Here is a 14,640-nt window from a genome sequence, read left to right as displayed (position 1 = left end):
ATGACAGCAATAACAACGATAATATCTAAATGATATGCAGTGATTCCTTATACTATGAAAATACTTTATACATATCATTGTTCTTCAGTCGCTAAGTCATGTCTGTGACCCTCTGGACTGCAGCATACTAGGTCTCTCTGTGTCTTCACTATCTCCCAGAGTTCACTCAAATTCATGCCCATTGAGTTGATGATGCCAGCCAACCATCTCATCCACTGTTGCCCCCTTGTCCTCCTGCCCTCAGTCTTTCCCAGCATTAAGGTCTTTTCCAATGAGTTGGCTCTTTGCCTCAGATGGCCAAAGTGTTAGAGCTTCAGCTTCAACATTAGTCCTTCCAATGAATATTCAAAGTTAATTTCCTTTAGTATTGATTTCCTTTAAGTTTGATATCCTTGCTGTCCTCCCTTGGAGAGGGAGAGTCCCTTCTCTCAAGAGTCTTCTCCAGCAGCATCATTTGAAAGCATCAATTCTTTGGCACTCAGCCTCCTATATGGTTCAATTCTCAAATCCATACATGACTACTGGAAAAACCATAGCTTTGACCATATGGAGCTTTGTTGGCAAGGTAATGTCTCTGGTTTTTAATACACTGTCAAGTTTTGTCATACGAGTTGGTTTGTATAAAATCCCTACAATAGCACTTTGAGGCAAGTTTTATAATCCTCATTTACTGGCTGAGAAACTAAAGTTCAAAGACAGAGGCAAGACTTCTATATGTTACTGATACTTCTCAACATTATGTTCTTTATGGCAATGTGGCCCCCAAACGGGAGCATCATCATCACTCACAAATTCAGCACATTGCTTAACATATATATTCTTGGGCTCCAACCCAGACCTACTCAATCAGAAAAACTGGGGTCAGACCCCTCTAACCTGAGATTTAACAGGCCCTGGAGGTGATGATGGTACCTGCTAAAGTTTGAAGACCACGGCTCTATAATCTAATATAGAAATACCCTGGCCAAGAAAATGTGATCAGGTAAGAGTGTGAAACAACTTTCCTCTAGAAACTTGGTAATTGAATTCATATGATAGGGAATAATGGCAAAACAATGTATAGAAGAATGACTCCTTCTGAAATCAGAAGTCACTTTTAATGCTCATAACTCTATTAAATAGAGTTTGAAATTTAACACAGAGTCAATATGTTGAACTTGTCAATGCTTAGTTAAAACATATGGAAAATAACCCTTTCCCCCCACAATATAACTACTTTGGGATTTATTGTATATGACGTTACACATTCCTGTTTATAGGAAAATATTCCTCATATCTGGTTTTATTATACCAATGGCATCTTAAACATCTCCAGGTCAAAGTTCTTGGTTTCTTTAGTTGTATATTCACTCATGTGCCATAATTCTAGTTGGGAGATATTTTAAAAATTTCTTATTGAATTGAATTTAGCTAGGTTTGATTAGCCTCTCTATTCCCATTCTTTATACTAGGGAGTGTCTTTTTTTTTTTTTTTTTCACGTACAATGTCGTTGTCATTTTATTTTTTTTTTTTGTTTGTTTGTTTGTTTTGTTTTATTTTTTTTTTCCAGTGGGTTTTGTCATACGTTGATAGGGAGTGTCTTTATAAAATGTCTCAAGTGATATTGTAGTAAAAACTGCTATATGGTAATAGGGAGTCAAATTCTGATTTCTGAAAAGACAAGAATGCAAGATAAGGATGGAACACTCCTTTTAGGGAGACATGTCTGCTGAGGGATTTGAGAGTATATTTCCACTCCCAAGGTAGAGAGCAAGCAATAGTAATGAATGTGCACTCTGTATCGAGTACTGCATACAGCATAATTTGCATATACTCCTATTAAAACAGCTTAGAGGACTCAGGAAGTTCACTGTATCATCGTGTAGACAAACTATTTAAGCATGCAAAAGAAGGGTCATAAACAAATAAAAAGCTATATAAACAAATGCAAGTATAGGAACAACAAACGCTCTGTTAACGGCCATGCACTGGTGAGAATAGGAAAAAGAAAGCTTCAGTACTTCTGAACCAAGCATAGAGCCATATGCTGATTCTGTATACTGTTTTGTCTTGATTTTCATTCTAGTCTTGATTCAGATGATTTTGGACTATGGTGCTTATAAGATCAAAATTTCATGTTTTTGTATATAAATAAAAGTTCTCTCTCTACTTAGTCTATGAGCAAATCCAGTATTCAGAGCAGATACCAAATTTGTCAAAAATTAAGATATTTTATAAAAATATTTTATGAAAATACCATGCATTTCTCATAAGGCTACAATGTTAAGAAACAATCAATCAATATTAATGATTAGTATGTTAGTCTCTGATTTCCCTGAGGATATATTTATCTAAAACACAAAATGGTAAGAAATTAGGAGAAGCTGACTAATTTACTAGCTAATTTAGTGTCAGAATTCAGAAAAGGATGCATGTAGGTAATAATTTAATTGAAGGAGAGTATTTAAGAAGAACATTCTAGCATAAACTGAGTCTTTCACATAGAAAAATATCTGATTTGTAAGAATTCATTGCTTGGAGCTTTCTTATAGGCCAAAGAAATCAGATTTTAAACTTATCCTCCAGGTTAGGGCTTTCAATTAGAAATGCTTATACAGAAAAAGTGGTTGGATTAGAGCCTTGTCATACTAAGATAACTCTGGAAGCAGTGTAGAGGGTTCATTTAGAAAAGATCTAATCAAGACCAGACATTTAACACACATACATAAACAAATAAACCCTAAGGGTAGAATTAGAATGAATGGTCCTGAGCCCTGGCAGACTATAAGAGCAAGTTTCATTTAGCAAACTGATGTATCTGACTTGTGAATTGGGTGCTTGTATTTCCCTAAATTTAGTCAAATAAAATGTATTTACTAAAAGTTTTAAAGCAAAGACAGTGATTATGGATAAATTACAGATAGTTCCTTGTTTGGGGGAAATATATATATATATATACAGAGAGAAAGAGTAACTAAAATAGAAAAGAGGCAAGAATTATGGGAAAACCTGAATAAACTTTTTGGCCAACCCAATAATATAGACAATTCTATCTGTTAGACCTCCCTGTCCAAGTAAGATACATGAATTACAAGTTAAAATAATCAGAATGGTTTGCATATACCTATATCCTAGAAGGAACTGTGATGTTGGAGAAGACTTTTGAGAGTCCCTTGGACTGTAAGGGGATCAAACCAGTCAACCCTAAAGGAAATCAGTCCTGAATAATCATTGAAAGGACTGATGCTGAAGCTGAAGCTCTAATATTTTGGCCACCTGATGGGAAGAACTGACTCAGGAAAAGACCCTGATGCTGGGAAACATTGAAGGCAGGAGGAGAAGGGGGTGACAGAGGATGAGATGGTTGGATGACATCACTGATTCAATGGACATGAGCTTGAGCAAGCTCTGGGAGTTGGTTGACAGGGAAGCCTGGTTTGCTGCAGTCCATGGAGTCACAAAGAGTCTGACACGACTGAGGCTGAACTGAACTGAGAAGGTTACCCTGAGAATAATACATATTGCTATATAAATAGGAAACATTTTCAACAAGCATAATAGATGATTTTTTGAAAGTGAAAGTCACTCAGTCATGTCCAACTGTTTGCGACCCCATGGACTATACAGTTCGTGGAATTCTCAAGCCAGAATACTGGAGAGGGTAGCCTTTCCCTTTCCCAGGGCATCTTCCCAACCCAGGGACCAAACCCAGGTCTCCTGCATTGTAGGTGGATTCTTTACCACTGAACCAGAAGGGAAGCCCAAGAATACTGGAGTGGATAGCCTATCCCATCTCCAGTGGATCTTCCCAACCCAGGAATCCAACTGGGGTCTCCAGCATTGCAGGCGGATTCTTTACCAACTGAGCTATCAGGGAAGCCCAGATGATTTTTATACTTGGGTTTAAAAAGAAGCTCCAGGAGTTGGTGATGGACAGGGAAGCCTGGCGTCCATGGGGTCGCAGAGTTAGAAACGACCAAGTGACTGAACTGAACTGATAACTTGGGTTTTAACAGACATATGATATCAGGTCCAAGATATGTGCATGTGGGGTAAAAAAGAAAAATCACTACTAACCTTAATAGCCATCTCCTCTATAAACTTATTCCACCTTAAAAGAGTGTGTGCATGTGTGTGCGTGTGTGTTTAAGGGCATGAAGGAGCAGAACTATGGTTAACATTTACATTTCTATGCATTTTTACTGAGACAAGTACATTTTTTGCCCTCTGTGAGAACTACTGAAAAGCAAATTTATTAATGTTTAGCTAGTTTTATTCTCAGAAATTTGTATTTTCAGAACCACTAAGTTGAAGTAATAATTCATGGAATTTCTCTGTCTATAATCTAAATACTATAGATGAGTTCTAAAATGGCCACATCTAACAAATACTTTGCCCTTACTATTGTCAAGCACAAATCTCTGTGGCTTTTGTATATTAACTCATTTATTTCTCCAACTTTCCCACTAGATATATATCATTCTAAAACTGTTTTATATGAGAGAAAAATGGAGCACACAGAAATGGTGTTCACATACCTTGTAAAATTACCCAATTTAAGGTAAATCTGGTTCAAATTACACTTAATCAGAAACTGACTACATTTGAAAAAGGAGATGTAAAACTCTGTGGATCTAACACTTCATGACAGTTTCAACACATTGATATGGATTAGGAGACTTTCCCCCCATCCTTACCTTTAATCTCTTTGTCGTTTTTGAACCATCTTATATCAGCTGCAGGTTTACTACCAGATGTTTTACAAGTCAGCTGCATCAAGTCTCCCTCCATAACTGGGGATGAAAATCCACTAATTTGAGGTTTCTCAGGAACACCTGAAATGTAGGCAAATGGATGAAGTGAACTTTAATCTCCAATGTTGATTTGTTTTCATGACCATTACTTTTGCAAACAAGCCAAACTGGGTGTTCAACAATAATTTCAGTCAAGAAAAATAAAATAAAATATAATAATAAAAAACTGCTATATAATAAAAGTTACTTAAAATATATAATATATATATATATATATATATATACGTACACACATATACTGGAGAAAGAAATGGCAACCCACTCCAATACTGTTACCTAGAGAATCCCATGAAAGAGGAGCCTGGTGGGCTACAGTCCATGGGATCATAGAAGAGTCGGACACGACTTAGTGACTCAATAACAACATATATACATGCAAACACATATGTATGTGTCTGTGTAAATATGCATATGTATGTATATTATCCAGAAAGCATTTAAACTGCATTTAATTCCAAGTAGTTTTTTTAAGTTAAATTTTACCAGCAAAAATACTCTTTGTAAATCTCAAAAACACCCATTCAATGTATCTTAAGATTTACCACTGTATGTGTTTCAGAAGGTAGATTGCTTGCACCAGGAAAAACAAAAAAATCTGCAAACTGTATTTCTTCATTCTTTAGCAAACTGTGATTTAACCACAATAGCACCTTTCATTCCTGACTTCATAATTCTTAGAGCTTAAAAGATATTGTTTTTCTCTGTGTACATTTTTTTAGAAAATGCATTTTGGAATAAGGGATTCATCAATAATTGCAACCATACTTATTTTTCTTATTCTTCTGAGGGAAAGAATGTTTCTTGATGTCATTTGTATTCGAAATACAATTACAGTTTTGTGGAACATGATATGTATTATTTTTAATGCTAGTTAATGCTAGCCACTTATTACCTTTTCAAGTCCAAATCATCCAGTGAATAAACAGAAAGCTAATATGCAGAGATAGACATGGATGACTTAAATAATAGAATGTTACACATTTTGGAGGCAATAATATTCTGCTGTCATGATAGAGATTTATTAAAATTTCTTCTAAAAGTGTTCAATAAAAAAAAGCAGGCTGGAATCTTCTTTATTGTACTATTTAATTCAGTTTGAAAAGAATAAAATGTAAGAATGTTGGAAGTCACCAATAAAAGAAATGCAAACTAAAGGAACAACAAGAACAATAAAGATAAATGACAAATTGACATATTTCATTAGCTGGCTAGCTTTATTTATTTATTTATTTATTTATTTTCTGTTCACCTTCATACTGCTTAAAAAAAATTACATCACATCACCATTTAATAAACTGAAAGTAGGCAATTGCCTCTTTCTTGGGGTCTCAAGTTGGCTCTCTACAGAACAAAGCATTAACCTTAGGCATCTGCTATCCTGAAATACTCCATGTAGTGGATATATTTTGTCCTTAGTGGCAAACTTGTGAAGATTTTTATACAATAGTCCCAGTGGGGCTTGCAAAGAAACATATTTCATATCCTATGCATAAAACAAATTTACTAGCTGGATTAACTTTAATATTCTAAACCAAAAAAAAAAAAAAAAAAAACCCAGCATGCATTAGTTACTTTAAATACAGTGTTATGCTTTTATCTATCAAAAAAAAAAAAAAAAGGAAGGCAAACTGAGGCAAGAAAAAAAAATCAATCTTTAAATTCCTCTAACTTGTTCAGTACACAGGTGTGTTTCAATGAACTGCAGCAATTTCAGCTGATTGGGCTACTGACGTCTGTGGAATCACAGAGCTCTGAGCTGCAACTTTATTTCCCCAGAAACACTATGAATGTATTGCTTTCTTATGTCACCATAACCTTTAGAAAAATGGCCCAATACTTAGAGAATAAAAACACAGAAGTTGCAAACTGCATACACAAGCAATGTAATGTATTTCATTCAGCAATCTAGAAAAGTACAAAGTTAAAAAGCAAGAAGACAAATAGAAATGTCAGGGTCATTTAAATGTACTTAGTTACACAAAGGGGTCATATTTGGAAGTCAAAAGATATTAGGAGGAGCCCATCAGGTGACTGATGATAAGATGGAGGAGTACTCATAGACACATTGACTTCATTATGCTCATTATTCTATCTCTTTATAAAAGGAGCACCATACATGCACTAAAGAGCTGATTTGACACAAAGGAACTTAGCTGAAAAATAAAAAAACCTGTTATCTATCTCTGGCTAAGAAACAAAATGGCTGTGTGCTCTTAGGAAGTCCTACAGACCTTCACACGTCTTTGTACCTATTTGTGAAATGGGGGAAATGACTGTGTGAGTTTTTTAAAAGCCTTTTGATAACCCTCAAAGTGGAGATTTGTTATTGAATCATGTTGCTATATCTGTACACATCTCTCTGGCTTGTGATCACATAGTGTAAGTCTCTTGCACTTACCCAGGACAGTGAGATAGGCCTTGGAAGTTTTGACAGGCATTGTAAATAAAGAACAGGTGTACTGTCCTTCATCAGACAGAGAGACATCACTGACGCTGATACTCAGTTCATGCCAGGAAGCCCGAACCAGCTCGATTCTATTGTCTCTTAAGGCTGGAAAAAAGAAAATATTGAAAATGTGAATTAAAACAGTAGACAAAGTCAGTCCTGTAAGACCACATACTTTTAGCACAATATATAGCAAACACGGACTATACAGTCCATGGAATTCTCCAGGCCAAAATACTGGAGAGGGTAGCCTTTCCCTTCTCCAGGGGATCTTCCCAACCTAGGGCTTGACCCCACACTGCAGGCAGATTCTTTACCAGCTGAGCCACAAGGGAAACCCAAGAATACTGGGGTGGGTAGCCTATCTCTTCTCCAGCAGATCTTCCTGACCCAGCAATCGAACTGGGGTCTCCTGCATTCAGGCAGATTCTTTACCAACTGAGCTATCAGAGAAGACTTCCTGGCCATGAGTGTGTCTAAATATTGTTTCATGAAACATTTTAAAGTAATGTTTACATATACTGAATTTTTAAATCAGATTTTTTTTACAAAGTAGAATTGTGTTCCTTAATGTTCTCAGAAACAACTTTTTAATTAAATGATTGGATCTAGTATATATAATGCTTTGGATGATGTAGATATTGATGGTGATAAAAATGGCTTTCCTTCACAAAGTCTTTCATGAGTTGCCAGTACCAAGAAAAGCTATAAACAAAATCATTAACTTCTGTGTACAGACAAAATTGGGAAAACTATGACTGCTCATTTCCTTCTAGGAAATCAACAATGAACCTAAGCATATTGAAAGTTTCTCTGCAGTAGAGACACCTGTCAAACTATTTTTTAATCCAGAGCTTACTTTCAGCTGAAAAGGACCCAGGGAGTTGTTGTGGTTGTTTAGTTGCTAAGTTGTGTGACTCTTTGTGAACCCATTGACTGCTGCCTGCCAGACTCCTTTGTCCACGGGATTTCCCAGGCAAGAATACTGGAGTGGATTGCCATTTTCTTCTGCAAGGGATCTTCTGGACCCAGGGATCGAACCCATGTCTCCTGAATTGGCAGGTGGATTCTTTATCACTGAGACACTAGGGAGGTCCACCCAGAGGGTACCTGATATTTTTTTGCTCTGATTGGTTTCTGCCTCTGCTGTAGTATTTGTTTTGTTGCTGTTGTTAGTCGCTCAGCTGTGTCTGGCTCTTTGAGACCCATGGACTGTAGCCCACCAGACTCTTAGATCCCTGGGATTTTCCAGGTAAGAATACTGGAATAGGTTGCCATTCCCTTCTCCAGGCGATCTTCCCGACCCAGGGATCGAACCCGGGTCTCCCACAATGCAGGCAGGCTCTTTACTGTCTGAGCCACCAGGGTTTAAAATATACTTTGGTTCAAATCACCTTTTCTTACACAGAACACTTGTTTTCACAGAAGATCTCTTAACAACTTGCTGATTTATGCTCCTTTTAAATCATTTTGGGAAAATCATTAAAAAGTTTAAATATCATTATATTTTCCTCTAAATACAGCTATAAAATCAGTAACTAAGCAAGAGGTGACTAAAGGAGTAATTTGAAAAGTAGGAAGAGGAAACAGGACTGGTTAGGGATACTAGGACCCAGCTCAGTTCAGTTCAGTCACTCAGTCATGGACACTTTGCGACCCCATGAACTGCAGCATGCCAGGCCGCCCTGTCCATCACCAAATCCCAGAGCCTACCCAAACTTATGTCCATTGAGTCAGTGATGCCATGCAATCATCTCATCCTCTGTCCTCCCCTTCTCCTCCTGCCCTCAATCTTTCCCAGCATCAGGGTCTTTTCAAATGAGTCAGCTCCTCGCATCATCAGGTGGCCAAAGTATTGGAGTTTCAGCTTCAACATCAGTCCTTCCAATGAACATCCAGGACTGATCTCCTTTAGGATGGACTGGTTGGATCTCCTTGCAGTCCAAGGGACTCTCAAGAGTTTTCTCCAACACCACAGTGCAAAAGCATCAATTCTTCAGCACTCAGCTTTCTTTATAGTCCAACTCTCACATCCATACTGGAAAAACCATAGCCTTGACTAGACGGACATTTGTTGTCAAAGTAATGTCTCTGCTTTTTAATATGCTATCTAGGTTGGTCATAACTTTCCTTCCAAGGAGTAAGTGTCTTTTAATTTCATGGCTGCAGTCACCATCTGCAGTGATTTTGGAGCCCAGAAAAATAAAGTCAGCCACTGTTTCCACTGTTTCCCATCTATTTGCCATGAAGTGATGGGACTGGATTCCACGATCTTAGTTTTCTGAATGTGGAGCTTTAAGCCAACATTTTCACTCTCCTCTTTCACTTTCATCAAGAGGCTCTTTAGTTCTTCTTCACTGTCTGCCATAAGGGTGGTGTCATCTGCATATCTGAAGTTATTAATATTTCTCCCAGCAATCTTGATTCCAGCTTGTGCCTCTTCCAGGCCAGCATTTCTCATGATGTACTCTGCGTTTAAGTTAAATAAGCAGGGTAACAATATACAGCCTTGATGTACTCCTTTTCTTATTTGGAACCAATCTGTTTTTCCATGTCCAGTTCTAACTGTTGCTTCCTGACCTGCATACAGGTTTCTCAAGGGGCAGGTCAGATGGTCTGGTATTCCCATCTCTTTCAGAATTTTCCACAGTTTATTGTGATCCACACAGTCAAAGGCTTTGGCATAGTCAATAAAGCAGAAATAGATGCTTTTCTGGAACTCTCTTGCTTTTTTGATGATTCAGCGGGATGTTGCCAATTTGATCTCTGGTTCCTCTGCCTTTTCTAAAACCAGCTTGAACATCTGGAAGTTCACAGTTCACATATTGTTGAAGCCTGGCTTGGAGAATTTTGAGCATTACTTTACTAGCGTGTGAGATGAGTGCAATTGTGCGGTAGTTTGAGCATTCTTTGGCATTGCCTTTCTTTGGGATTGGAATGAAAACTGACCTTTTTCAGTCCTGTGGCCACTGCTGAGTTTTCCAAATTTGCTGGCATATTGAGTGTAGCACTTTCACAGCATCATCTTTTAGGATTTAAAATAGTTCAACTGGAATTCCATCACCTCCACTGCTTTGTTCATAGTGTTGCTTCCTAAGGCCCACTTGAGTTCACATTCCAGGATGTCTGGCTCTAGGTGAGTGATTACACCATTGTGATTATCTGGGTCATGAAGATCTTTTCTGTACAGTTCTTCTGTGTATTCTTGTCACCTCTTCTTAATATTTTCTGCTTCTGTCAGGTTCATACCATTTCTGTCCTTTATTGAGCCCATCTTTGCATGAAATGTTCCCTTGGTATCTCTAATTTTCTTGAAGAGATCTCTGGTCTTTCCCATTCTATTGTTTTCCTCTATTTCTTTGTATTGATCACTGAGGAAGGTTTTCTTTTCTCTCCTTGCTATTCTTTGGAACTCTTAATTCAAATGGATACATCTTTCCTTTTCTCCTTTGCTTTTCACTTTTCTTTTCATAGCTATTTGTAAGGCCTCCTCAGACAGCCATTGTGCTTTTTTGCATTTCTTTTTCTTGGGGATGGTTTTGATCACTGTCTCCTGTACAATGTCACGAACTTCTGTCAAGTCATTCATCAGGCATTCCATCTATCAGATCTAGTCCCTTAAATCTATTTCTGACTTCTACAGTATAATCATAAGGGATTTGATTTAGGTCATAACCGAATGGTTTAGTGCCCCCCCCCCCCCCCCGCCGACCTTTCTTCAATTTAAGTCTGAATTTGGCAATAAGGTGCTCATGATCTGAGCCACAGTCAGCTCCTGGTCTTGTTTTTGCTGACTATATAGAGCTTCTCCATCTTCGGCTGTGAAAAATATAATCAATCTGATTTCAGTGTTGACCATCTGGTGATGTCCACGTAGAGTTTTCTCTTATGTTGTTGGAAGAGGGTGTTTGCTATGACTGGTGCATTCTCTTGGCAAAACTCTGTTAGCTTTTGCCCTGTTTCTTTCTGTACTCCAAGGCCAAATTTGCCTGTTACTCCAGGTGTTTCTTGACTTCCTACTTTTGCATTCCAGTCCCCTATAATATATATAACTAGGACCCAAGGAACAATACATACAGGGCCTCTCCAACCATCTGTAAAAGGCAATTGAGACTCGGCTTCTCCTAACGGATATCTAGCAACAAAAGGTGGCCTAGGTGGACTCGCCTTTATCTCAGGTCAAACGGGATTCCCACGAAGAACTTTGGGAGAGACGAGCCCGCCTCCAAGGGGAATAAAATGGAAGTACTGCTGCCATGGAAAGCAGTCTCTTTCTCCATTGGGCTGGCCACCAGGGAAGCCCTTCCCTTTCCTACTGAGAGACAGCAGTCAATTGGACAGCCCAGGCAGTGGATAATTCTATAACGATTCTAAAGCAATTACCCAGCCCTTGAAGGGGTCTTTGACAAGACTGGTACAACTACCAGGAAAAACAACTCCCAGGTCAGCTCAAACTGAGCAAATAGCACCACAAAGTCTCTGAAAACTAAATTGTCAGTGGTACTGTAGCCCACAAATATAAGCTAGGATCTGTGGGATGAATCTATATAGAGGAGAAGATATAAATAGTATCCAGATTCTCCTAACATAATAGCCAAACTGTCCAGTACTTGATAAAAAAAAGAAAAATTACTGGTCACACCAAATACTAGGAAAATCAAATCTTTAATGAGTACAAATAAGCAACAGATGCTAACACTGAGTTGAAATGGATGTTAAAATTATCTGACAAAAAGAATTTGAAGAAGTCATCATAAATTTATTTTAACAGACAAATTAATTTAATTTAATTAGTAATTATCTTGTAACAACACAAAATAGAAAATCTCAGCAAAGTAAGGAAGTATTTAAAAAAGAACTAAAAGGAAATTATAGAAGTCAAAAATACAATAATCAAAATAAAAACTCACTGGCTTGGATTAACAGCACAATGGTAACAACAGAAAATATAATCAGTGAACTTAAGGACAGAGAAACATAATTCACCTGATCCAAACCAGAGAGAGAAAACTGATTGGGAAACAAACAAAAAAACAAAATCTTAGAAATCTAAGGGAAAATAACACAGTATCCAACATTGTTACCATATGAGTTGCAAAAGATGAGAAAGAGAGTGGGGCTGAAAGAATTTAAGAAATAATGGTCAAAAACTTCACAACTTAGGCAAAAGAAAAAAAAATCAAGAGGAAGAATAAATTCAAATAGGATAAACCAAAAGTCCATATCAAGATGTAGCTAAATTAAAATTCTGAAATCCAAAGAAAGTGAATAAAACCTTAAGAGTAGACACAGAGAAAGACATATTACCTATAAGAACCAATTCAAATGACAATATGTTAATATTTCTCATTTGAAATTATGGAGGTCGGAGGCAGTGGCACATTTTTTAAGTGCTGAAAGAAAATATTGATAGTAAATTCTTTTTTTTTTTTCTATTTTTTTTTCTCGATAGTAAATTCTTATCCAATGAAACCACCATGCAGGAACCAAGGGGAAATAAATGTATTTTGGAAGAAGGAAAACTAAAAAGCATGTTCCTCTAGCAGATCTGTCTTAAAGAAAAGTTAAAGTTCTTCAAACAGAAAAGAAAAAAAATGGAAGCATTAAGAAGGAAGAAAGAATAAGTGACAGGAAAAAAAAATGGGTAGATACAAGGTAGACTACTCTTTCTGTAGTTCCCCAATTATATGATAGTTAAGCAAAAATTATACCATCAACTGATGCAGTGTTCAACATGTAAAGATGGATTAGTCAAAGTACATAAAAAGTGGTAGGGCAAAGGGATCTAAAGAAGTAATGTTTTCATATTTTATTAGAAGTGGTAAAACTGGTAGACTGTGATAAGTCATATATGTATAACATTTCAATATCTGGAGCAACTACTAAGAAAATATACAAAGTGATACATTCAAAAACTCTATAAATAAATTAAGATGAAGTCTCTTTATATAGCGTCTTGAAATAACTAAAATTGTAGAGCTGGAGAAATTAATTCTTCCCAAGGGTTAAGGTTAGTAAGAGGTGGGGGGAAGTGGAAGGGACGTGAGTGTGGTTATAAAACCAGAGAACAGGGGATCATTGTGATAGAACTGTTTTGCATCTTGACTCTGGTGATGCATACATTAACCAACATATGTAGTAAAACTGAATAATATATATACATATATAAGCTATGTAACTACATAATATTATCAAAGTCAAGCTGATATATTACATATGCATGTAATATAATTACATATACAAGCTGATAAATACAGATATTAAATGTTCATATTTAAATAATTTGTGTGGACTAAGGCTAAAAGCACAGGTATTGGTATCAAAAGATCTGCTTTAGGCAGTTATATAAGCTTAGGTTTCCTGTGGATTATAATTCCTGATTCATTCCTATCTTTGGGTTATGATGAGGACTTTAATATCATGTTACAAAGTACTTGAAAACAAATCTGCAATGATATGCTAAAATGTTTTGTATTTGGAATCCTGATGAGAAACCAAATATTTTGTCTGAAATGCCTCAACTGATTGAAATTACCAAATCATATAATTTTTTGAGTTGCTTTATAATTGCTGTCAGTCTTGACTAAAAACTAGGCTCTGAAAAGTAGAATACCTATATTGTAATGTAAGCTGTTTTGGGGTTACCATATGAATTTAGGTGAAGCACTTGTTGTGCACCCCAGTTTGCTGAGTGTTAAGTGGAGATAATAATAATTGAGTGAAAATATAAGGAATATGTCTTAGAGAAATGAATATATATTCAAAACCTGGGAACATATTCCCAAAAAGGAAGAAAGTGACACAATTAGTAAAGATATCTTTTTATCATGTAAATATCCTCTATAATTCATTTGTCAAAAACACAAAGAGCTGTCTGAGGAGATTTTCATTGGACTGAACATTGTAAACAAGTCCTACATCCACAGCATTTATCTTTTCAATTTTGTAAATAGGATGCCATCTGCAGTTCACTTTATCATAGCACTTTAAGTATGAAGGAATAAAAGGAAACCTTTTAAAGTCCAAAGAGGGATGTCATATAACTCAAAGGATTCCCCGTGAGAAGGATCCTTGTCTTGCTCATCTCAGCACTCTGCACCATCACTATCTGCAGGGGAGGTTTTCAGTGAATGACTATTGAATGGAAATTGAGAGCCAAACTGTCTGTTTATGATAAGAGCAGGGTGAAAAAGAAATGAATTAGGAAGTTCTTTTCGATAAATCTCCATGGGATCCCTTACAGGAGAAAAGCCCAAAAAAGAAGAAAAAGGGTGTCATGTTTAGACCCTGTTTAGCATAAAAGATCTAGAAATATGCTACACATTTTTTTAACAAAATATCATTCATTGAACAATTATTTGAAATACTAAATGAGTGATCCATGAAGTTATTGTCATGTT

At 36.6% G+C, this 14,640-nt stretch overlaps 1 protein-coding gene across 5 annotated transcripts in view; it reads right to left on the bottom strand.

The window, feature by feature from the left end:
- CADM2 (cell adhesion molecule 2) overlaps positions 1 to 14,640 on the bottom strand; it is a 1,197,963-nt gene that overhangs the window by 174,825 nt on the left and 1,008,498 nt on the right. For all 5 annotated transcript variants that reach the window (XM_043448930.1, XM_043448928.1, XM_043448929.1 and 2 more), the window contains 2 exons: positions 7,193 to 7,345; positions 4,678 to 4,815 (listed from right to left, as the gene is read on the bottom strand). In XM_043448930.1, the coding sequence (XP_043304865.1) occupies positions 4,678 to 4,815; positions 7,193 to 7,345 (291 nt within the window). The remainder of the gene's footprint in view (positions 1 to 4,677; positions 4,816 to 7,192; positions 7,346 to 14,640) is intronic.

Source organism: Cervus canadensis, chromosome 27 (genome assembly GCF_019320065.1).
Source record: "Cervus canadensis isolate Bull #8, Minnesota chromosome 27, ASM1932006v1, whole genome shotgun sequence".
Taxonomy (NCBI): Eukaryota; Metazoa; Chordata; class Mammalia; order Artiodactyla; family Cervidae; genus Cervus; species Cervus canadensis.
This window is presented reverse-complemented; position numbering and strand designations above follow the sequence as displayed.